This window comes from Heterodontus francisci, chromosome 29, assembly GCF_036365525.1.
Source record: "Heterodontus francisci isolate sHetFra1 chromosome 29, sHetFra1.hap1, whole genome shotgun sequence".
Classification (NCBI taxonomy): Eukaryota; Metazoa; Chordata; class Chondrichthyes; order Heterodontiformes; family Heterodontidae; genus Heterodontus; species Heterodontus francisci.
In genome coordinates, this window is record NC_090399.1 from 67,070,921 (window position 1) to 67,094,500 (window position 23,580).

The window sequence follows — 23,580 nt, forward strand, 5'->3', positions numbered from 1 at the left end:
TGAGAGCAGCAGGGATAGGTAGTGATAGGTACTACATAAATGTTAGCTTTTCTGTTCTATATTGATCGGTGGGACATGATGGAATAACTGTGATGTACGGGTGATATTTTAGAGAAAGTGGAGTCTCAGTATCTGCTCCTGTACGGCCCATCAGGACAGAGGTCCTGGATACTTCCAACCTATCTCCACCTCTTCATTCTCCTCCTCTTCCAACTTCCTCCTCTTCTTCCTCCTCCTCTTCATACCTCCACCTCTTCCTACCTCCTCCTCTACATACCTCCCCTTTCCCTTCCTCCCCGCCTCTTCCTCCTCTTCTTCTCCATACTCCTCCTCTTCCTGTCTCCTCCTCAGCCAGCCTCCTCCTTTTCTCCTCCTCCTCTTCATCTGCCTCTTCTTCCTACCTCCTCCTCTTCTCCTCCTCCGGTTCTCCTCCAACTCTTCCTGTCTCCTCCTCTTCTCCCTCCTCCTCGTCTCCTCCTCTTCCAACTTCCTCCTGTTCCTGCCTACTCCTCTTCTTCCCCCTCCTCTTCCTGCCTCCTCCACGTCTCCTCCTCTTCTCCGCCGATTCCTGCCTCCTCCTCTTCTTCCTCCTCCTTTTCTTCCTCCTCCACTTCTTTCTCCTCCTCTTCTCCTCCTCTTCTACTCTACCTCTTCTTCCTCCTCCTCTTCCACTCCCCCACATCTCCTCCTCGTCTTCATCCACCTCTTCTCCTCCTCGTCTTCTCCTCCTCTTCTTCCTCCACCTCTTCTCATCCTCCCCTTCCTACCTCCTGTTCATCTTTCACATCCTCTTCTCCTCCTCTTCACCTCCTCCTCATCTTCCTCCCCCTCTTCTCCCTCATCCTCTTCTTCCTCCTCCTCTTCCTGCCTCCTCCTCTTCTTTCTCCTACTCTTCTCCCTCCTCCACCTCTTACTCCTCCTCTTCTACAAAATCATTTCCCTGTCTCCTCCTCTTCACCTCCTCCTCTTCTCCCTATTCCTTTTCCTGCCTCCTCCTCTTCTTTCTCCTCCTCTTCTTCCTCCACCTCTTCTCCTCCTCCTCCTCTTCTCCTCCTCCTCGTCTCCCCCTCCTCTTCTCCTCCTCCTCTTCTCCTCCTCCTCTTCTCCTCCTCCTCTTCTCCTCCTCCTCCTATTTTCCTCCTCTTCTCCACCTCCCCTTCTTCTTCCTCCTCTTCCTGCCTCCTCTTCTTCCTCCTCCTCTTCCTGCCTCTTTTTCCTACTCCTCCTCTCTTCCTCCTTTTCTCCTCCTCCTCTCTTCCTGCTTCACTTCCTGCCACCTCCTCATCTCCCCCTCCTCTTCTCCTCCTCCCCTTCCTGCCTCCTCCTCGTCTCCTCTTCCTCTTCCTGCTGCCTCCTCTTCCCCTCCTCCTCTTCTTACTCCTCTGCTAATCGTCCTCCACTTCCTGCATGCTCTTATTCCTTCTCCTCATCCTCTTCTCCTCATCCACTGCCTGCACACCTCCTCTTGTCCTCCTCCGATTCCACCTCCTCCTCTTCCTGCCTCCTCCTCTTCTCCTCTTCCTCTTCTCCCTCCTCCTCTGCTCCTCCTCCTCCCTTCCTTCCTCCTCCTCTTCTCCTCCTCCTCTTCCTGCTGCCTCCTCTTCCCCTCCTCCTCTTCTTACTCCTCTGCTAATCGTCCTCCACTTCCTGCATCCTCTTATTCCTTCTCCTCATCCTCTTCTCCTCATCCACTGCCTGCCACCTCCTCTTGTCCTCCTCCGATTCCACCTCCTCCTCTTCCTGCCTCCTCCTCTTCTCCTCTTCCTCTTCTCCCTCCTCCTCTGCTCCTCCTCCCTTCCTTCCTCCTCCTCTTCCTGCTGCCTCCTCTTCCCCTCCTCCTCTTCTTACTCCTCTGCTAATCGTCCTCCACTTCCTGCCTCCTCTTATTCCTTCTCCTCATCCTCTTCTCCTCCTTCACTGCCTGCCACCTCCTCTTCTCCTCCTCCGATTCCACCTCCTCCTCTTCCTGCCTCCTCCTCTTTCTGCCTCCTCTTCTCCCTCCTCCTCTGCTCCTCCTCCTCTTCTCCTCCCCTTCCTTCCTCCTCTTCCTGCTGCCTCCTCTTCCCCTCCTCCTCTTCTTACTCCTCTGCTAATCGTCCTCCACTTCCTGCCTCCTCTTATTCCTTCTCCTCATCCTCTTCTCCTCTTCCTGCCTCCTCCTGTTCTCCTCCTCCACTGCCTGCCTCCTCCTCTCCTCCGATTGCTCTTCCTCCTCTTCCTCTTCGCCTCCTCCTCTTCCTGCCTTCTCTTTTCCTCCTCCTCTTCCTTTCCACTTCCCTTCGTCTCCTCCTCTTCTCCCTCCTCCTCTTCTCCTCGCCTCATCCTGCCTCCTCCTCTTCATGCCTCCTCCTCTACCTCCCTTCTCTTCTCCTCCTCTTCCTTCCCACTTCTCTTCTCCTCCTCTTCTCCCTCCTCCTCCTGCCTCCTCCTCCTCTTCCTGCCTTCTCTTCTCCTCCTCTTCCTTCCCACTCCTCTTCGCCTCCTCCTCTTCTCCCTCCTCCTCCTCTTCCTACCTCCTCCTGTTCCTGCCTACTCTTCTTCCCCCTCCTCTTCCTGCCTCCTCCACGTCTCCTCCTCCTCCTCCTCCACTTCTCCTCTTCTCCTCTATCTCTTCTTCCTCCTCCTCTTCCTCTCCCCCACATCTCCTCCTCGTCTTCGTCCTCCTCTTCTACTCCTCGTCTTCCCCTCCTCTTCTTCCTCCACCTCTTCTCATACTCCCCTTCCTACCTCCTGTTCTTCTTTCACATCCTCTTCTCCTCCTCTTCTGCTCCTCCTCTTCTTCCTCCCCCTCTTCTCCCTCATCCTCTTCTTCCTCCTCCTCTTCCTGCCTCCTCCTCTTCTTTCTTCTACTCTCCTCCCTAATCATCTTCCCGCCTCCTCCTCTTCCTCCTCCTCTTCCTCCTACTCTTCTCCGTCCTCCACCTCTTCCTCCTCCTCTTCTCCTGTGGGGGCGGCACAGTGGCGCAGTGGTTAGCACTGCAGCCTCACAGCTCCAGCGACCCGGGTTCAATTCTGGGTACTGCCTGTGTGGAGTTTGCAAGTTCTCCCTGTGTGTGCGTGGGTTTCCTCCGGGTGCTCCGGTTTCCTCCCACATGCCAAAGACTTGCAGGTTGATAGGTAAATTGGCCATTAGCAATTGCCTCTAGTATAGGTAGGTGGTAGGGAAATATAGGGACAGGTGGGGATGTGGAAGGAATATGGGATTAGTGTAGGATTAGTATAAATGGGTGGTTAATGGTCGGCACAGACTCGGTGGGCCGAAGGACCTGTTTCAGTGCTGTATCTCTAAACTAAACTAAACTAACCATCTTCCTGTCTCCTCCTCTTCTCCCTATTCCTTTTCCTGCCTCCTCCTCTTCTTTCTCCTCCTTTTCTTCTACCACCTCTTCTTCCTCCTCTTCTCCTCCTCCTCCTCTTCTCCTCCTCCTCTTCTCCTTCTCCTCCTCCTCTTTTCTTCCTCCTCCTCTTCTCCTCTTCTTCCTCCTCCTCGTCTCCTCAAAGAACAAAGAACAGTACAGCACAGGAACAGGCCATTCGGCCCTCCAAGCCTGCGCCGATTTTGCTGCCTGCCTAAACTAACACCTTCTGCACTTCCGGGGCCCATATCTCTCTATTCCCATCCTATTCATGTATTTGTCAAGATGTCTCTTAAACATCGCTATCATACCTGCTTCCACCACCTCCCCCGGCAGCAAGTTCCAAGCACTCACCACCCTCTGTGTAAAGAACTTGCCTCGCACATCCCCTCTAAACTTTGCCCCTCTCACCTTAAACCTATGTCCCCCCTAGTAACTGACTCTTCCACCCTGGGAAAAGGCTTCTGACTATCCACTCTGTCCATGCTGCTCATAACTTTGTAAACCTCTGTCATGTCGCCCCTCCACCTCTGTCGTTCCAGTGAAAACAATCCGAGATTTTCCAACCTCTCCTCATAGCTAATCCCCTCCAGACCAGGCAACATCCTGGTAAACCTCCTCTGTACTCTCTCCAAAGCCTCCATGTCCTTCTTCTCTTTCTCCTCTTCCTGCCTCCTCCTCTTCTTCTCTTTTTCCTCTTCCTGCCTCCTCATCTTCTCCCGCTCTTCTTCCACCTCTTCTTCTCCTCTTCCTACCTCCTCTTCTTGTTCCTCCGCGCTTCTCTTCCTCCACTTTTTCCTCCTCCTCTTCTTCCTCCACGTCTTCTCCCTACTCCTTTTCCTGCCTCCTCCTCATCTCCCTAGTCATCTTCCTTCCTCCTCCTCTTCCTGCCTTCTCCTCATCTTCCTCCTCCTGTTATTCCTCCTCTTTCTGCCTCTTTTCCCCCCCCCCCCGCTCCTTCTCCTTTCCTCCCCCTCCTCTACTCCTCCTCCCCTTCCTGCCTCCTCTTCTCCTCCTCCAATTCCTCCTCCTCCTCTTCCTGCTCCACTTCCTGCCACCTCCTCGTCTCCCCCTCCTCTTCTCCTCCTCCTCCCTGCCACCTCCCCTTCTCCTCCTCCAATTCCTCCTCCTCCTCTTCCTGCCTCCTCTTTTCCTCTTCCTCTTCTCTTCCTGCCTCCTCTTCTCCTCCTCCACTGCCTGCCTCCTCCTCTTCTCCTCCTTGCTCTTCCTCCTCTTCCTGCCTCCTCCTCTTCCTCTTTGCCTCCTCCTGTCCTCCTCCTCTTCTCCTCTTCTCCTCCTCCTCTTCCTGCCTTCTCTTCTCCTCCTCCTCTTCCTTTCCACTCCTCTTCGTCTCCTCTTCTTCTCCCTCCTCCTCTTCTCCTCGCCTCTTCCTGCCTCCTCCTCTACCTCCCTTTTCTTCTCCTCCTCTTCTTTCCCACTCCTCTTCTCCTCCTCCTCCACTCCCTCCGCCTTCTCCTCCTCTTCCTTCCCACTCCTCTTCGCCTCCTCCTCTTCTTCCTGCCTCCTCCTCTTCTCCTCCTCCTCTTCCTGCCTCCTCCTCTTCCTCTGTGCCTTCTCCTCCTCCTCTTCCTGCCGCCTCTTCTCCTCCGCCTCTTCTTCCTCCTCCTCGTCCCCTCCTCCTCTTTTCCTCCTCCTATGCCTGCTCCTCCTCTTCCTGCCTCCCCCTCCTGCCTCCTCCTCTTCTTCCTGCCTCCTCCTCTTCCTCCGTGTCTTCTCCTCCTCCTCTTCCTGCCTCCTCCTCTCCTCCGTGTCTTCTCCTACACCTCTTCTCCCCCTCCTCTTCTCCTCCTCCTTCGGTTTTCCTCCTATTCGTTTTCTCCTCCTCTTTTCCTCCTCCTCTTCCTGCCTCCTCCTCTCCTCCGTGTCTTCTCCTACTCCTCTTCTCCTCCTCCTTCGGTCTTCCTGCTCCTCGTCCCCTCCTCCGCTTTTCCTCCTCCTATTCTCCTCCTTCTTTACTCCCCCCCTCTTTGCCTGCTCCTCTTCTTCTCCTCCTCTTCCTGCCTCCTCCTCTTCCTGCCTCCTCCGCTTCTCTTCCTCCTCCGCTCCTCCGCTTCCTATTCCTGCCTCCTCCTCTTCTTCCTCTTCCTCTTCTTCCTCCTCCTCTTGCTGCCTCCTCTTCTCCTCATCCTCCTCCTCTTCACCTCCTCTTCTCCTCTTCCTGCCTCCTCTTCTCCTGCTCCGCTTCTCCTCCTTCTCTTGTCTTCCTCCTCTTCTCCTCCTCTTCTCCTCTTCTTCTTCCTCCTCCTCTTCTTCCTCCTCTGCTTCCTGTCTCCTCATCTCCTCCTCTTGCTGCCTCCTTTTCTCGTCCTCCGCTTCACCTCCTCCTCCTTTTGTCCTCCTCTTATCCTCCTCCTCATCTCCTCCTCCCCTTCCCGCCTCCTCCTCTTCCCGCCCACTCCTCTTCTCCTCCAACTCATCTACTCCTCCTCTACTCCTCCTTCTCTCCCTGCCTCCTCCTCTTCCTGCCACCCCCTCTACCTTCCTCCTCTTCCTACCTCCTCCTCTTCCCATCTCCTCCGCCTCGTCCTGTATCCTCCTCTCCTCCTCCTGTTCTTCCTCCTACTCTTCTCCTCCTCCTCTTCTTCCTCCTTCTCTTCTCTGCCTCCTCTTCCTGCCTCCTCATCCAGCTGCCGCCTCCTCTTCATCCTCTTCCTCTTCTCCTGCTCCTCTTCCTGCCTCATCCTCTACCTGCCTCCTCCTCTTCCTGCCACCTCCTCTACCTGCTTCCTCCCCTTCCTGCCTCCTCCTCTTCTACTCCTCCTCCTCTTCCACTTCCTGTCTCATCCTCTTCCTGCCTCCTCCTCTACCTGCCTCCTCCTCTTCTTTCTTCTACTCTCCTCCCTAATCATCTTCCCGCCTCCTCCTCTTCCTCCTACTCTTCTCCGTCCTCCACCTCTTCCTCCTCCTCTTCTCCTGTGGGGGCGGCACAGTGGCGCAGTGGTTAGCACTGCAGCCTCACAGCTCCAGCGACCCGGGTTCAATTCTGGGTACTGCCTGTGTGGAGTTTGCAAGTTCTCCCTGTGTGTGCGTGGGTTTCCTCCGGGTGCTCCGGTTTCCTCCCACATGCCAAAGACTTGCAGGTTGATAGGTAAATTGGCCATTAGCAATTGCCTCCAGTGGTAGGTGGTAGGGAAATATAGGGACAGGTGGGGATGTGGAAGGAATATGGGATTAGTGTAGGATTAGTATAAATGGGTGGTTAATGGTCGGCACAGACTCGGTGGGCCGAAGGGCCTGTTTCAGTGCTGTATCTCTAAACTAAACTAAACTAACCATCTTCCTGTCTCCTCCTCTTCTCCCTATTCCTTTTCCTGCCTCCTCCTCTTCTTTCTCCTCCTTTTCTTCTACCACCTCTTCTTCCTCCTCTTCTCCTCCTCCTCCTCTTCTCCTCCTCCTCTTCTCCTTCTCCTCCTCCTCTTCTCTTCTTCCTCCACCTCTTCTCCTCTTCTTCCTCCTCCTCGTCTCCTCAAAGAACAAAGAACAAAGAACAGTACAGCACAGGAACAGGCCATTCGGCCCTCCAAGCCTGCGCCGATTTTGCTGCCTGCCTAAACTAACACCTTCTGCACTTCCGGGGCCCATATCTCTCTATTCCCATCCTATTCATGTATTTGTCAAGATGTCTCTTAAACATCGCTATCATACCTGCTTCCACCACCTCCCCCGGCAGCAAGTTCCAAGCACTCACCACCCTCTGTGTAAAGAACTTGCCTCGCACATCCCCTCTAAACTTTGCCCCTCTCACCTTAAACCTATGTCCCCCCTAGTAACTGACTCTTCCACCCTGGGAAAAGGCTTCTGACTATCCACTCTGTCCATGCTGCTCATAACTTTGTAAACCTCTGTCATGTCGCCCCTCCACCTCTGTCGTTCCAGTGAAAACAATCCGAGTTTTTCCAACCTCTCCTCATAGCTAATGCCCTCCAGACCAGGCAACATCCTGGTAAACCTCCTCTGTACTCTCTCCAAAGCCTCCATGTCCTTCTTCTCTTTCTCCTCTTCCTGCCTCCTCCTCTTCTTCTCTTTTTCCTCTTCCTGCCTCCTCATCTTCTCCCGCTCTTCTTCCACCTCTTCTTCTCCTCTTCCTACCTCCTCTTCTTGTTCCTCCGTGCTTCTCTTCCTCCACTTTTTCCTCCTCCTCTTCTTCCTCCACGTCTTCTCCCTACTCCTTTTCCTGCCTCCTCCTCATCTCCCTAGTCATCTTCCTTCCTCCTCCTCTTCCTGCCTTCTCCTCATCTTCCTCCTCCTGTTATTCCTCCTCTTTCTGCCTCTTTTTCCCCCCCCCCGCTCCTTCTCCTTTCCTCCCCCTCCTCTACTCCTCCTCCCCTTCCTGCCTCCTCTTCTCCTCCTCCAATTCCTCCTCCTCCTCTTCCTGCTCCACTTCCTGCCACCTCCTCGTCTCCCCCTCCTCTTCTCCTCCTCCTCCCTGCCACCTCCCCTTCTCCTCCTCCAATTCCTCCTCCTCCTCTTCCTGCCTCCTCTTTTCCTCTTCCTCTTCTCTTCCTGCCTCCTCTTCTCCTCCTCCACTGCCTGCCTCCTCCTCTTCTCCTCCTTGCTCTTCCTCCTCTTCCTGCCTCCTCCTCTTCCTCTTTGCCTCCTCCTGTCCTCCTCCTCTTCTCCTCTTCTCCTCCTCCTCTTCCTGCCTTCTCTTCTCCTCCTCCTCTTCCTTTCCACTCCTCTTCGTCTCCTCTTCTTCTCCCTCCTCCTCTTCTCCTCGCCTCTTCCTGCCTCCTCCTCTACCTCCCTTTTCTTCTCCTCCTCTTCTTTCCCACTCCTCTTCTCCTCCTCCTCCACTCCCTCCGCCTTCTCCTCCTCTTCCTTCCCACTCCTCTTCGCCTCCTCCTCTTCTTCCTGCCTCCTCCTCTTCTCCTCCTCCTCTTCCTGCCTCCTCTTCCTCTGTGCCTTCTCCTCCTCCTCTTCCTGCCGCCTCTTCTCCTCCGCCTCTTCTTCCTCCTCCTCGTCCCCTCCTCCTCTTTTCCTCCTCCTATGCCTGCTCCTCCTCTTCCTGCCTCCCCCTCCTGCCTCCTCCTCTTCTTCCTGCCTCCTCCTCTTCCTCCGTGTCTTCTCCTCCTCCTCTTCCTGCCTCCTCCTCTCCTCCGTGTCTTCTCCTACACCTCTTCTCCCCCTCCTCTTCTCCTCCTCCTTCGGTTTTCCTCCTATTCGTTTTCTCCTCCTCTTTTCCTCCTCCTCTTCCTGCCTCCTCCTCTCCTCCGTGTCTTCTCCTACTCCTCTTCTCCTCCTCCTTCGGTCTTCCTGCTCCTCGTCCCCTCCTCCGCTTTTCCTCCTCCTATTCTCCTCCTTCTTTACTCCCCCCCTCTTTGCCTGCTCCTCTTCTTCTCCTCCTCTTCCTGCCTCCTCCTCTTCCTGCCTCCTCCGCTTCTCTTCCTCCTCCGCTCCTCCGCTTCCTATTCCTGCATCCTCCTCTTCTTCCTCTTCCTCTTCTTCCTCCTCCTCTTGCTGCCTCCTCTTCTCCTCATCCTCCTCCTCTTCACCTCCTCTTCTCCTCTTCCTGCCTCCTCTTCTCCTGCTCCGCTTCTCCTCCTTCTCTTGTCTTCCTCCTCTTCTCCTCCTCTTCTCCTCTTCTTCTTCCTCCTCCTCTTCTTCCTCCTCTGCTTCCTGTCTCCTCATCTCCTCCTCTTGCTGCCTCCTTTTCTCGTCCTCCGCTTCACCTCCTCCTCCTTTTGTCCTCCTCTTATCCTCCTCCTCATCTCCTCCTCCCCTTCCCGCCTCCTCTTCCCGCCCACTCCTCTTCTCCTCCAACTCATCTACTCCTCCTCTACTCCTCCTTCTCTCCCTGCCTCCTCCTCTTCCTGCCACCCCCTCTACCTTCCTCCTCTTCCTACCTCCTCCTCTTCCCATCTCCTCCGCCTCGTCCTGTATCCTCCTCTCCTCCTCCTGTTCTTCCTCCTACTCTTCTCCTCCTCCTCTTCTTCCTCCTTCTCTTCTCTGCTTCCTCTTCCTGCCTCCTCATCCAGCTGCCGCCTCCTCTTCATCCTCTTCCTCTTCTCCTGCTCCTCTTCCTGCCTCATCCTCTACCTGCCTCCTCCTCTTCCTGCCACCTCCTCTACCTGCTTCCTCCCCTTCCTGCCTCCTCCTCTTCTACTCCTCCTCCTCTTCCTCTTCCTCTTCCTGTCTCATCCTCTTCCTGCCTCCTCCTCTACCTGCCTCCTCCTCTTCTTTCTTCTACTCTCATCCCTAATCATCTTCCCGCCTCCTCCTCTTCCTCCTACTCTTCTCCGTCCTCCACCTCTTCCTCCTCCTCTTCTCCTGTGGGGGCGGCACAGTGGCGCAGTGGTTAGCACTGCAGCCTCACAGCTCCAGCGACCCGGGTTCAATTCTGGGTACTGCCTGTGTGGAGTTTGCAAGTTCTCCCTGTGTGTGCGTGGGTTTCCTCCGGGTGCTCCGGTTTTCTCCCACATGCCAAAGACTTGCAGGTTGATAGGTAAATTGGCCATTAGCAATTGCCTCCAGTGGTAGGTGGTAGGGAAATATAGGGACAGGTGGGGATGTGGAAGGAATATGGGATTAGTGTAGGATTAGTATAAATGGGTGGTTAATGGTAGGCACAGACTCGGTGGGCCGAAGGGCCTGTTTCAGTGCTGTATCTCTAAACTAAACTAAACTAACCATCTTCCTGTCTCCTCCTCTTCTCCCTATTCCTTTTCCTGCCTCCTCCTCTTCTTTCTCCTCCTTTTCTTCTACCACCTCTTCTTCCTCCTCTTCTCCTCCTCCTCCTCTTCTCCTCCTCCTCTTCTCCTTCTCCTCCTCCTCTTCTCTTCTTCCTCCACCTCTTCTCCTCTTCTTCCTCCTCCTCGTCTCCTCAAAGAACAAAGAACAAAGAACAGTACAGCACAGGAACAGGCCATTCGGCCCTCCAAGCCTGCGCCGATTTTGCTGCCTGCCTAAACTAACACCTTCTGCACTTCCGGGGCCCATATCTCTCTATTCCCATCCTATTCATGTATTTGTCAAGATGTCTCTTAAACATCGCTATCATACCTGCTTCCACCACCTCCCCCGGCAGCAAGTTCCAAGCACTCACCACCCTCTGTGTAAAGAACTTGCCTCGCACATCCCCTCTAAACTTTGCCCCTCTCACCTTAAACCTATGTCCCCTAGTAACTGACTCTTCCACCCTGGGAAAAGGCTTCTGACTATCCACTCTGTCCATGCTGCTCATAACTTTGTAAACCTCTGTCATGTCGCCCCTCCACCTCTGTCGTTCCAGTGAAAACAATCCGAGTTTTTCCAACCTCTCCTCATAGCTAATGCCCTCCAGACCAGGCAACATCCTGGTAAACCTCCTCTGTACTCTCTCCAAAGCCTCCATGTCCTTCTTCTCTTTCTCCTCTTCCTGCCTCCTCCTCTTCTTCTCTTTTTCCTCTTCCTGCCTCCTCATCTTCTCCCGCTCTTCTTCCACCTCTTCTTCTCCTCTTCTTACCTCCTCTTCTTGTTCCTCCGCGCTTCTCTTCCTCCACTTTTTCCTCCTCCTCTTCTTCCTCCACGTCTTCTCCCTACTCCTTTTCCTGCCTCCTCCTCATCTCCCTAGTCATCTTCCTTCCTCCTCCTCTTCCTGCCTTCTCCTCATCTTCCTCCTCCTGTTATTCCTCCTCTTTCTGCCTCTTTTCCCCCCCCCTCCGCTCCTTCTCCTTTCCTCCCCCTCCTCTACTCCTCCTCCCCTTCCTGCCTCCTCTTCTCCTTCTCCAATTCCTCCTCCTCCTCTTCCTGCTCCACTTCCTGCCACCTCCTCGTCTCCCCCTCCTCTTCTCCTCCTCCTCCCTGCCACCTCCTCTTCTCCTCCAATTCCTCCTCCTCCTCTTCCTGCCTCCTCTTTTCCTCTTCCTCTTCTCTTCCTGCCTCCTCTTCTCCTCCTCCACTGCCTGCCTCCTCCTCTTCTCCTCCTTGCTCTTCCTCCTCTTCCTGCCTCCTCCTCTTCCTCTTTGCCTCCTCCTGTCCTCCTCCTCTTCTCCTCTTCTCCTCCTCCTCTTCCTGCCTTCTCTTCTCCTCCTCCTCTTCCTTTCCACTCCTCTTCTTCTCCCTCCTCCTCTTCTCCTCGCCTCTTCCTGCCTCCTCCTCTACCTCCCTTTTCTTCTCCTCCTCTTCTTTCCCACTCCTCTTCTCCTCCTCCACTCCCTCCGCCTTCTCCTCCTCTTCTTTCCCACTCCTCTTCGCCTCCTCCTCTTCTCCTCTTCTTCCTGCCTCCTCCTCTTCTCCTCCTCCTCTTCCTGCCTCCTCCTCTTCCTCTGTGCCTTCTCCTCCTCCTCTTCCTGCCGCCTCTTCTCCTCCGCCTCTTCTTCCTCCTCCTCGTCCCCTCCTCCTCTTTTCCTCCTCCTATGCCTGCTCCTCCTCTTCCTGCCTCCCCCTCCTGCCTCCTCCTCTTCTTCCTGCCTCCTCCTCTTCCTCCGTGTCTTCTCCTCCTCCTCTTCCTGCCTCCTCCTCTCCTCCGTGTCTTCTCCTACACCTCTTCTCCCCCTCCTCTTCTCCTCCTCCTTCGGTCTTCCTCCTCCTCGTCCCCTCCTCCTCTTTTCCTCCTCCTCTTCCTGCCTCCTCCTCTCCTCCGTGTCTTCTCCTACTCCTCTTCCTGCCTCCTTCGGTCTTCCTGCTCCTCGTCCCCTCCTCCGCTTTTCCTCCTCCTATTCTCCTCCTTCTTTACTCCCCCCTCTTCGCCTGCTCCTCTTCTTCTCCTCCTCTTCCTGCCTCCTCCTCTTCCTGCCTCCTCCGCTTCTCTTCCTCCTCCGCTCCTCCGCTTCCTATTCCTGCCTCCTCCTCTTCTTCCTCTTCCTCTTCTTCCTCCTCCTCTTGCTGCCTCCTCTTCTCCTCATCCTCCTCCTCTTCACCTCCTCTTCTCCTCTTCCTGCCTCCTCTTCTCCTGCTCCGCTTCTCCTCCTTCTCTTGTCCTCCTCCTCTTCTCCTCCTCTTCTCCTCTTCTTCTTCCTCCTCTGCTTCCTGTCTCCTCATCTCCTCCTCTTGCTGCCTCCTTTTCTCGTCCTCCGCTTCACCTCCTCCTCCTTTTGTCCTCCTCTTATCCTCCTCCTCATCTCCTCCTCCCCTTCCCGCCTCCTCCTCTTCCCGCCCACTCCTCTTCTCCTCCAACTCATCTACTCCTCCTCTACTCCTCCTTCTCTCCCTGCCTCCTCCTCTTCCTGCCACCCCCTCTACCTTCCTCCTCTTCCTACCTCCTCCTCTTCCCATCTCCCTCCGCCTCGTCCTGTATCCTCCTCTCCTCCTCCTGTTCTTCCTCCTACTCTTCTCCTCCTCCTCTTCTTCCTCCTTCTCTTCTCTGCCTCCTCTTCCTGCCTCCTCATCTAGCTGCCGCCTCCTCTTCATCCTCTTCCTCTTCTCCTGCTCCTCTTCCTGCCTCATCCTCTACCTGCCTCCTCCTCTTCCTGCCACCTCCTCTACCTGCTTCCTCCCCTTCCTGCCTCCTCCTCTTCTACTCCTCCTCCTCTTCCTGTCTCATCCTCTTCCTGCCTCCTCCTCTACCTGCCTCCTCCTCTTCTTTCTTCTACTCTCCTCCCTAATCATCTTCCCGCCTCCTCCTCTTCCTCCTACTCTTCTCCGTCCTCCACCACTTCCTCCTCCTCTTCTCCTGTGGGGGCGGCACAGTGGCGCAGTGGTTAGCACTGCAGCCTCACAGCTCCAGCGACCCGGGTTCAATTCTGGGTACTGCCTGTGTGGAGTTTGCAAGTTCTCCCTGTGTGTGCGTGGGTTTCCTCCGGGTGCTCCGGTTTCCTCCCACATGCCAAAGACTTGCAGGTTGATAGGTAAATTGGCCATTAGCAATTGCCTCTAGTATAGGTAGGTGGTAGGGAAATATAGGAACAGGTGGGGATGTGGAAGGAATATGGGATTAGTGTAGGATTAGTATAAATGGGTGGTTAATGGTCGGCACAGACTCGGTGGGCCGAAGGGCCTGTTTCAGTGCTGTATCTCTAAACTAAACTAAACTAACCATCTTCCTGTCTCCTCCTCTTCTCCCTATTCCTTTTCCTGCCTCCTCCTCTTCTTTCTCCTCCTTTTCTTCTACCACCTCTTCTTCCTCCTCTTCTCCTCCTCCTCCTCTTCTCCTCCTCCTCTTCTCCTTCTCCTCCTCCTCTTCTCTTCTTCCTCCTCCTCTTCTCCTCTTCTTCCTCCTCCTCGTCTCCTCAAAGAACAAAGAACAAAGAACAGTACAGCACAGGAACAGGCCATTCGGCCCTCCAAGCCTGCGCCGATTTTGCTGCCTGCCTAAACTAACACCTTCTGCACTTCCGGGGCCCATATCTCTCTATTCCCATCCTATTCATGTATTTGTCAAGATGTCTCTTAAACATCGCTATCATACCTGCTTCCACCACCTCCCCCGGCAGCAAGTTCCAAGCACTCACCACCCTCTGTGTAAAGAACTTGCCTCGCACATCCCCTCTAAACTTTGCCCCTCTCACCTTAAACCTATGTCCCCCCTAGTAACTGACTCTTCCACCCTGGGAAAAGGCTTCTGACTATCCACTCTGTCCATGCTGCTCATAACTTTGTAAACCACTATCATGTCGCCCCTCCACCTCTGTCGTTCCAGTGAAAACAATCCGAGTTTTTCCAACCTCTCCTCATAGCTAATGCCCTCCAGACCAGGCAACATCCTGGTAAACCTCCTCTGTACTCTCTCCAAAGCCTCCATGTCCTTCTTCTCTTTCTCCTCTTCCTGCCTCCTCCTCTTCTTCTCTTTTTCCTCTTCCTGCCTCCTCATCTTCTCCCGCTCTTCTTCCACCTCTTCTTCTCCTCTTCCTACCTCCTCTTCTTGTTCCTCCGCGCTTCTCTTCCTCCACTTTTTCCTCCTCCTCTTCTTCCTCCACGTCTTCTCCCTACTCCTTTTCCTGCCTCCTCCTCATCTCCCTAGTCATCTTCCTTCCTCCTCCTCTTCCTGCCTTCTCCTCATCTTCCTCCTCCTGTTATTCCTCCTCTTTCTGCCTCTTTTCCCCCCCCCTTCGCTCCTTCTCCTTTCCTCCCCCTCCTCTACTCCTCCTCCCCTTCCTGCCTCCTCTTCTCCTCCTCCAATTCCTCCTCCTCCTCTTCCTGCTCCACTTCCTGCCACCTCCTCGTCTCCCCCTCCTCTTCTCCTCCTCCTCCCTGCCACCTCCTCTTCTCCTCCAATTCCTCCTCCTCCTCTTCCTGCCTCCTCTTTTCCTCTTCCTCTTCTCTTCCTGCCTCCTCTTCTCCTCCTCCACTGCCTGCCTCCTCCTCTTCTCCTCCTTGCTCTTCCTCCTCTTCCTGCCTCCTCCTGTCCTCCTCCTCTTCTCCTCTTCTCCTCCTCCTCTTCCTGCCTTCTCTTCTCCTCCTCCTTTTCCTTTCCACTCCTCTTCTTCTCCCTCCTCCTCTTCTCCTCGCCTCTTCCTGCCTCCTCCTCTACCTCCCTTTTCTTCTCCTCCTCTTCTTTCCCACTCCTCTTCTCCTCCTCCTCCACTCCCTCCGCCTTCTCCTCCTCTTCCTTCCCACTCCTCTTTGCCTCCTCCTCTTCTCCTCTTCTTCCTGCCTCCTCCTCTTCTCCTCCTCCTCTTCCTGCCTCCTCCTCTTCCTCTGTGCCTTCTCCTCCTCCTCTTCCTGCCGCCTCTTCTCCTCCGCCTCTTCTTCCTCCTCCTCGTCCCCTCCTCCTCTTTTCCTCCTCCTATGCCTGCTCCTCCTCTTCCTGCCTCCCCCTCCTGCCTCCTCCTCTTCTTCCTGCCTCCTCCTCTTCCTCCGTGTCTTCTCCTCCTCCTCTTCCTGCCTCCTCCTCTCCTCCGTGTCTTCTCCTACACCTCTTCTCCCCCTCCTCTTCTCCTCCTCCTTCGGTCTTCCTCCTCCTCGTCCCCTCCTCCTCTTTTCCTCCTCCTCTTCCTGCCTCCTCCTCTCCTCCGTGTCTTCTCCTACTCCTCTTCTCCTCCTCCTTCGGTCTTCCTGCTCCTCGTCCCCTCCTCCACTTTTCCTCCTCCTATTCTCCTCCTTCTTTACTCCCCCCCTCTTCGCCTGCTCCTCTTCTTCTCCTCCTCTTCCTGCCTCCTCCGCTTCTCTTCCTCCTCCGCTCCTCCGCTTCCTATTCCTGCCTCCTCCTCTTCTTCCTCTTCCTCTTCTTCCTCCTCCTCTTGCTGCCTCCTCTTCTCCTCATCCTCCTCCTCTTCACCTCCTCTTCTCCTCTTCCTGCCTCCTCTTCTCCTGCTCCGCTTCTCCTCCTTCTCTTGTCCTCCTCCTCTTCTCCTCCTCTTCTCCTCTTCTTCTTCCTCCTCCTCTTCTTCCTCCTCTGCTTCCTGTCTCCTCATCTCCTCCTCTTGCTGCCTCCTTTTCTCGTCCTACGCTTCACCTCCTCCTCCTTTTGTCCTCCTCTTATCCTCCTCCTCATCTCCTCCTCCCCTTCCCGCCTCCTCCTCTTCCCGCCCACTTCCTCTTCTCCTCCAACTCATCTACTCCTCCTCTACTCCTCCTTCTCTCCCTGCCTCCTCCTCTTCCTGCCACCCCCCTCTACCTTCCTCCTCTTCCTACCTCCTCCTCTTCCCATCTCCTCCGCCTCGTCCTGTATCCTCCTCTCCTCCTCCTGTTCTTCCTCCTACTCTTCTCCTCCTCCTCTTCTTCCTCCTTCTCTTCTCTGCCTCCTCTTCCTGCCTCCTCATCTAGCTGCCGCCTCCTCTTCATCCTCTTCCTCTTCTCCTGCCCCTCTTCCTGCCTCATCCTCTACCTGCCTCCTCCTCTTCCTGCCACCTCCTCTACCTGCTTCCTCCCCTTCCTGCCTCCTCCTCTTCTACTCCTCCTCCTCTTCCTCTTCCTGTCTCATCCTCTTCCTGCCTCCTCCTCTACCTGCCTCCTCCTCTTCTTTCTTCTACTCTCCTCCCTAATCATCTTCCCGCCTCCTCCTCTTCCTCCTACTCTTCTCCGTCCTCCACCTCTTCCTCCTCCTCTTCTCCTGTGGGGGCGGCACAGTGGCGCAGTGGTTAGCACTGCAGCCTCACAGCTCCAGCGACCCGGGTTCAATTCTGGGTACTGCCTGTGTGGAGTTTGCAAGTTCTCCCTGTGTGTGCGTGGGTTTCCTCCGGGTGCTCCGGTTTCCTCCCACATACCAAAGACTTGCAGGTTGATAGGTAAATTGGCCATTAGCAATTGCCTCTAGTATCGGTAGGTGGTAGGGAAATATAGGGACAGGTGGGGATGTGGAAGGAATATGGGATTAGTGTAGGATTAGTATAAATGGGTGGTTAATGGTCGGCACAGACTCGGTGGGCCGAAGGGCCTGTTTCAGTGCTGTATCTCTAAACTAAACTAAACTAACCATCTTCCTGTCTCCTCCTCTTCTCCCTATTCCTTTTCCTGCCTCCTCCTCTTCTTTCTCCTCCTTTTCTTCTACCACCTCTTCTTCCTCCTCTTCTCCTCCTCCTCCTCTTCTCCTCCTCCTCTTCTCCTTCTCCTCCTCCTCTTCTCTTCTTCCTCCTCCTCTTCTCCTCTTCTTCCTCCTCCTCGTCTCCTCAAAGAACAAAGAACAAAGAACAGTACAGCACAGGAACAGGCCATTCGGCCCTCCAAGCCTGCGCCGATTTTGCTGCCTGCCTAAACTAACACCTTCTGCACTTCCGGGGCCCATATCTCTCTATTCCCATCCTATTCATGTATTTGTCAAGATGTCTCTTAAACATCGCTATCATACCTGCTTCCACCACCTCCCCCGGCAGCAAGTTCCAAGCACTCACCACCCTCTGTGTAAAGAACTTGCCTCGCACATCCCCTCTAAACTTTGCCCCTCTCACCTTAAACCTATGTCCCCCCTAGTAACTGACTCTTCCACCCTGGGAAAAGGCTTCTGACTATCCACTCTGTCCATGCTGCTCATAACTTTGTAAACCACTATCATGTTGCCCCTCCACCTCTGTCGTTCCAGTGAAAACAATCCGAGTTTTTCCAACCTCTCCTCATAGCTAATGCCCTCCAGACCAGGCAACATCCTGGTAAACCTCCTCTGTACTCTCTCCAAAGCCTCCATGTCCTTCTTCTCTTTCTCCTCTTCCTGCCTCCTCCTCTTCTTCTCTTTTTCCTCTTCCTGCCTCATCTTCTCCCGCTCTTCTTCCACCTCTTCTTCTCCTCTTCCTACCTCCTCTTCTTGTTCCTCCGCGCTTCTCTTCCTCCACTTTTTCCTCCTCCTCTTCTTCCTCCACGTCTTCTCCCTACTCCTTTTCCTGCCTCCTCCTCATCTCCCTAGTCATCTTCCTTCCTCCTCCTCTTCCTGCCTTCTCCTCATCTTCCTCCTCCTGTTATTCCTCCTCTTTCTGCCTCTTTTCCCCCCCCCCTCCGCTCCTTCTCCTTTCCTCCCCCTCCTCTCCTCCTCCTCCCTGCCACCTCCCCTTCTCCTCCTCCAATTCCTCCTCCTCCTCTTCCTGCCTCCTCTTCTCCTCCTCCACTGCCTGCCTCCTCCTCTTCTCCTCCTTGCTCTTCCTCCTCTTCCTGCCTCCTCCTCTTCCTCTTTGCCTCCTCCTGTCCTCCTCCTCTTCCTGCCTTCTCTTCTCCTCCTCCTCTTCCTTTCCACTCCTCTTCGTCTCCTCTTCTTCTCCCTCCTCCTCTTCTCCTCGCCTCTTCCTGCCTCCTCCTCTACCTCCCTTTTCTTCTCCTCCTCTTCTTTCCCACTCCTCTTCTCCTCCTCCTCCACTCCCTCCGCCTTCTCCTCCTCTTCCTTCCCACTCCTCTTCGCCTCCTCCTCTTCTCCTCCTCTTCTTTCTGCCTCCTCCTCTTCTCCTCCTCCTCTTCCTGCCTCCTCCTCATCCTCTGTGCCTTCTCCTCCTCCTCTTCCTGCCGCCTCTTCTCCTCCGCCTCTTCTTCCTCCTCCTCGTCCCCTCCTCCTCTTTTCCTCCTCCTCTTCCTGCCTCCCCCTCCTGCCTCCTCCTCTTCTTCCTGCCTCCTCCTCTTCCTCCGTGTCTTCTCCTCCTCCTCTTCCTGCCTCCTCCTCTCCTCCGTGTCTTCTCCTACACCTCTTCTCCCCCTCCTCTTCTCCTCCTCCTTCGGTCTTCCTCCTCCTCGTCCCCTCCTCCTCTTTTCCTCCTCCTCTTCCTGCCTCCTCCTCTCCTCCGTGTCTTCTCCTACTCCTCTTCTCCTCCTCCTTCGGTCTTCCTGCTCCTCGTCCCCTCCTCCGCTTTTCCTCCTCCTATTCTCCTCCTTCTTTACTCCCCCCCCTCTTCGCCTGCTCCTCTTCTTCTCCTCCTCTTCCTTCCTCCTCCTCTTCCTGCCTCCTCCGCTTCTCTTCCTCCTCCGCTCCTCCGCTTCCTATTCCTGCCTCCTCCTCTTTCTCCTCTTCCTCTTCTTCCACCTCCTCTTGCTGCCTCCTCTTCTCCTCATCCTCCTCCTCTTCACCTCCTCTTCTCCTCTTCCTCCTCCTCTTCACCTCCTCTTCTCCTCTTCCTGCCTCCTCTTCCTGCCTCCTCTTCTCCTGCTCCGCTTCTCCTCCTTCTCTTGTCCTCCTCCTCTTCTCCTCCTCTTCTTCCTCCTCCTCTTCTTCCTCCTCTGCTTCCTGTCTCCTCATCTCCTCCTCTTGCTGCCTCCTTTTCTCGTCCTCCGCTTCACCTCCTCCTCCTTTTGTCCTCCTCTTATCCTCCTCATCTGCTCCTCCCCTACCCGCCTCCTCCTCTTCCCGCCCACTCCTCTTCTCCTCCAACTCATCTACTCCTCCTCTACTCCTCCTTCTCTACCTGCCTCCTCCTCTTTTCCTCTGCCTCATCTACACCTCCTCTTCTCCTCTTCCTCCTCTTCCTACCTCCTCCTCTTGGACTCCTCATCTCCTCCGCCTCTTCCTGTCTCCTCCTCTTCTACTCCTCGTCTCCTCCTCCTCCTCTGCCTGCCTCCGCTTTTCCTCCCCCTCTTCTCCTCCTCCTCTTTTACTCCTCCTCTTCCTGCCTCCTCCTCTTCCTGTCTCCTCCTCTTCCTGTCTCCTCCTGCCTCCTCCTCTCCTCTACCTGGCACCTCTTCTTCCTCTAATCCTCCTCTTCTTCCTCCTCTCCTCCTCCCCCTCCTTCTCTTCTTCCTCCTCCTCTTCTTCCTCCTCCTCTTCTTCCTCCTCTTCCTACTCCTCTTCTTCTTCTCCTCCCCTCCTCTTCTCCTCCTCTTCTTCTTCTCCTCCCCTCCTCTTCTCCCCCTCCTCATCTGGCCTCCTCTACTTGCCTTCTCCCCTTCTTCCTCCTCCACTTCTTCCTCCTCCTCTATTTCCTGCCTCCTCCTCTTCTCCTCCTCCTTTTCCTGCCTCCCTGCCTCCTCCTATTCCTGCCTCCTCCTTCACTTCTCCTCTTCTTCTCCTCCTCCTCCTCCTGCCTCCTCCTCTTCTCCTCCTCTTCCTGCCTCTTCTTCCTGCCTCCTCCTCTTTTCCTCTTCTCCTTCCTGCCTCCTCCTCTTCTTCCTCCTCCTCCCTTCCTGCCTCCTCCTCACCGCCTCCGCTTCTGCTCTTCTCCTCCTCCTGTTCCTCCTCCTCCTCCTCTTCTTTACCTGGCTCCTCCTCCTCTTTCTGCCTCCTCTTCTCCTCCTCCTCTTCTCCTCTTCCTCTTCCTGACTCCTCCGCTTCTCATCCTCCTCTACCTGCCTTCTCTTCTCCTCCTCTTCCTTCCCACTCCTCTTCGCCTCCTCCTCCTCTCCTCCATCTCCTCTTCCTCCTCCTCTTCCTGCCTCCTCTTCTCCTCCTGCTCTTCGGCTCCTCCTCTTCATGCCTCCTCCTCTTCCTACCTCCTCCACTTCTCCTCCTCCTCCCTCCTCCTCCTCCCCTTCCTGCCTCCCCCTCTTCTACTTTTCCTCCTCTTCCTCTACCTATCTCATCCTCTTCCTGCATCCTCCTCTACCTGCTTCCTCCACTTCGCCTCCTCTTCTTCCTCCTTCTCTTTTTCCTCCTCCTCCTCTTCTTCCACCTCCTCTTCTTCCTCCTCCTCTTCTTCCTCCTCCTCTTCTTCCTCCTCCCTTCCTGCCTCCTCCTCACCGCCTCCGCTTCAGCTCTTCTCCTCCTCCTTTTGCCCTCCTCCTCTTCTCCTCCTCCCCTCCTGCCTCCTCTTCTCCTCCGCCTCATCTACTCCTCCTCTTCTCCTCCTCCTCTTCTTCCACCTCCTCTTCTTCCTCCTCCTCTTCTTCCTCCTCCTCTTCCTGCCTCCTCCTCACCACCTCCGCTTCTGCTCTTCTCCTCCTCCTGTTCCTCCTCCTCCTCCTCTTCTCTACCTGGCTCCTCCTCCTCTTCCTGCCTCCTCTTCCTGACTCCTCCGCTTCTCATCCGCCTCTACCTGCCTTCTCTTCTCCTCCTCCTCTTCCTTCCCACTCCTCTTCTCCTCCTCTCCTCCATCTCCTCTTCCTCCTCCTCTTCCTGCCTCCGCTTTTCCTCCCCCTCTTCTCCTCCTGCTCATCGGCTCTTCCTCTTCATTCCTCCTCTTCCTGCCTCCTCCTCTTCCTACCTCCTCCACTTCGCCTCCTCCTCCTCTTCCTCCCTCTTCCCCCTCCTCTTCCACTTCCTGCCTCCTCCTCCTCCTCTTGCTGCCTCCTCCTTGTCCGCTTCCTCTTGTCCGCCTCCCCCTCCTCTTCTCCTTTTGTCCTCCTCTACTCCTCCTCCTCTTCCCGCCTTGTCCTCTTCTCCTCCACCTCATCTACTTCTCCTCTACTCCTCCTCCTCTTCGTGCCTCCACCGCTTCTCCTCCTCTTCTACCCCTCCCCTTCTACTCCTTCTCTTCCTGCCTCCTCCGCTTCTCCTCCTCCTCTATCTGCCTTCTCTTCTCCTCCTCTCCTCCTCTTCGCCTCCTCCTCTCCTCCTCCTCCTGCCTCCTCCTCTCCTCTACCTGGCTCCTCCTGTTCTTCCTCCTCTTCTCCTCCTCCTCTTCCTCCTACTCTTCTCCTCCTCCTCTTCCTGCGTCTTCCTCTTCCTGCCTCCTCCTCCTCCTGCCTCCTCCTCTCCTCTACCTGGCTCCTCCTGTTCTTCCTCCTCTCCTTCTCACTCCTCTTCGCCTCCTCCTCCTCTTTCTGCCTCTTTTCCTCCTCCTATGCCTGCTCCTCTTCTTCCTGCTTCCTCCTCCTGCCTCCTCCTCCTCTCCTCCATATCCTCTTCCTCCTCCTCCTCTTCCTGCCTCCGCTTTTCCTCCCCCTCTTCTCCTCCTGCTCTTCAGCTCCTCCTCTTACTGCCTCCTCCTCTTCCTACCTCCTCCGCTTCTCCTCCTCCTCCTCTTCATCCCTCCTCCTCCTCCTCCTCTTCCTGCCTCCTCCTCCTCTCCTCCGCCTCATCTACTCCTCCTCTTCTTCCTGCCTCCACCTCTTCCTGCCTCCTCCTCTTGGACTCCTCGTCTTCTCGTCCTTCTCTTCCTACCTTCTCCTCTTCCTTCCTCCTCCGCTTCTCCTCCTCCTCCTCTTCCTGCCTCCACTTTTCCTCCCCCTCTTCTACTCCTCCTCTTCTACTCCTTCTCTTCTACTCCTCTTCCTACCTCATCCTCTTCTACTCCTCATCTCCTCCTCCTCTTCCTGCGTCCTCGTCTTCCTGCCTCCTCCTCGCCTCCTCCTCCTCCACTTCCTGCCTCCTCCTCCTCCTCTTCTCCTCCTCCTTTTGTCCTCCTCCTCTCCTCCTCTTCCCGCCTCGTCATCTTCTCCTCCGCCTCATCTACTCCTCCTCATCTCCTCCACCTCTTCCTGTCTCCTCCTCTTCTACTCCTCGTCTTCTCGTCCTCCTCTTCCTATCTTCTCCTCTGCTTCTCCTCCTCCTCCTCTTCCTGCCTCCACTTTTCCTCCCCCTCTTCTACTCCTCCCCTTCTACTCCTTCTCTTCTACTCCTCCTCTTCCTACCTCATCCTCTTCTCCTCCTCATCTCCTCCGCCTCTTCTCCTCCCCCTCTTCCTGCCTCCTCATCTTCTTCGTCCTCTTCTTCCTCCTCCTCCTCCTCTTTGCCTCCACGTCTTCCTGCCTCCTCCTCTTCCTCCCTCCTCCTCTTCTTCGTCCTCTTCTTCCTCCTCTCCTCTACCTGGCTCCTTCTCTTCTTCTCCTCCTCCTCTTCTTCCTCCTCCTCCTCTTCTTCGTCCCCTTCTTCCTCCTCCTCCTCTTTGCCTCCTCGTCTTCCTGCCTCCTCGTCTTCCTACATCCTCCTCTTCTCCTCCTCCTCCTCCTCCTCTTCCTGCCTCCTCCTCCTCCTGCCTCCTCCTCTCCTCTACCTGGCTCCTCCTGTTCTTACTCCTCTCCTCCTCCTCCTCTTCCTGCCTCCTCCGCTTCTCCTCCTCCTCTATCTGCCTTCTCTTCTCCTCCTCTCCTCCTCTTTGCATCCTCCTCTTCTCCTCCTCCTCTTCCTCCTCCTCCTGCGTCCTCCTTCTCCTGCCTCCTCCTCTCCTCTACCTGGCTCCTCCTGTTCTTCCTCCTCTCCTCCTCCTCCTCTTCGCATCCTCCCCTTCTCCTCCTCCTCTTCCTCCTCCTCCTCTTCTCCTCCTCCTCCTCCTGTTCCTGCGTTCTCCTCTCCTCCTCCTCCTGCCTCCTCCTCTCCTCTACCTGGCTCCTCCTGTTCTCCCTCCTCTCCTCCTCCTCCTCTTCACATCCTCCTCCTCTTCTCCTCCTCCTCTTCCTCCTCCTCCTGCGTCCTCCTCCTCCTGCCTCCACCTCTCCTCTACCTGGCTCCTCCTGTTCTTCCTCCTCTCCTCCTCCTCCTCTTCTTCCTGCCTCCTCCGCTTCTCCTCCTCCTCTATCTGCCCTCTTCTCCTCCTCTCCTCCTCTTCGCCTCCTCCTCTCCTCCTCCTCCTGCCTCCTCCTCTCCTCTACCTGGCTCCTCCTGTTCTTTCTCCTCTTCCTCCTCTTCTCCTCCTCCTGCGTCTTCCTCTTCCTGCCTCCTCCTCCTCCTCTCAACCTCCTCCTCTCCTCCTCCTCCTGCCTCCTCCTCTCCTCTACCTGGCTCCTCCTGTTCTTCCTCCTCTCCTTCTCACTCCTCTTCACCTCCTCCTCTTTCTGCCTCCTCTTTTCCTCCTCCTAAGCCTGCTCCTCTTCTTCCTGCTTCCTCCTCCTGCCTCCTCCTCCTTTTCCTGCCTCCGCTTTTCCTCCCCCTCTTCTCCTGCTCTTCAGCTCCTCCTCTTCCTGCCTCCTCCTCTTCCTACCTCCTCCGCTTCTCCTGCTCCTCCTCTTCGTCCCTCCTCCTCCTCCTCTTCCTGCCTCCTCCTCCTCCTCTTCCTGCCTCCTCTTCTCCTCCGCCTCATCTACTCCTCCTCTTCTCCTCCTCCTCTTCCTGCCTCCTCCTCTTGGACTC

The 23,580-nt window shown here is 55.6% G+C and overlaps 3 protein-coding genes and 1 pseudogene across 3 annotated transcripts; all 4 read right to left on the reverse strand.

Moving 5' to 3' along the window:
• Nucleotides 1-12,026: 12,026 nt before the first annotated feature.
• Nucleotides 12,027-14,999, reverse strand: LOC137345895 (golgin subfamily A member 6-like protein 22; annotated as a pseudogene).
• A 1,244-nt stretch (nt 15,000-16,243) lies between these two features.
• LOC137345896 (uncharacterized) lies at nt 16,244-18,879 on the reverse strand. The gene is made up of 3 exons (XM_068009139.1): nt 18,525-18,879; nt 17,835-18,470; nt 16,244-16,284 (listed from the first exon to the last, which is right to left on the reverse strand). The coding sequence occupies exons 1-3, from the start codon at nt 18,877-18,879 to the stop codon at nt 16,244-16,246; spliced, it is 1,032 nt and encodes a 343-aa protein (XP_067865240.1).
• A 746-nt stretch (nt 18,880-19,625) lies between these two features.
• Nucleotides 19,626-20,048, reverse strand: LOC137345897 (octapeptide-repeat protein T2-like). Its single transcript, XM_068009140.1, has one exon. It carries the CDS (start codon nt 20,046-20,048, stop codon nt 19,626-19,628), a length of 423 nt encoding a protein of 140 aa, XP_067865241.1.
• A 494-nt stretch (nt 20,049-20,542) lies between these two features.
• On the reverse strand, nt 20,543-20,965 carry LOC137345898 (octapeptide-repeat protein T2-like). The gene has a single exon (XM_068009141.1). The coding sequence runs from the start codon at nt 20,963-20,965 to the stop codon at nt 20,543-20,545; it is 423 nt and encodes a 140-aa protein (XP_067865242.1).
• Between the last annotated feature and the right edge of the window lie 2,615 nt (nt 20,966-23,580).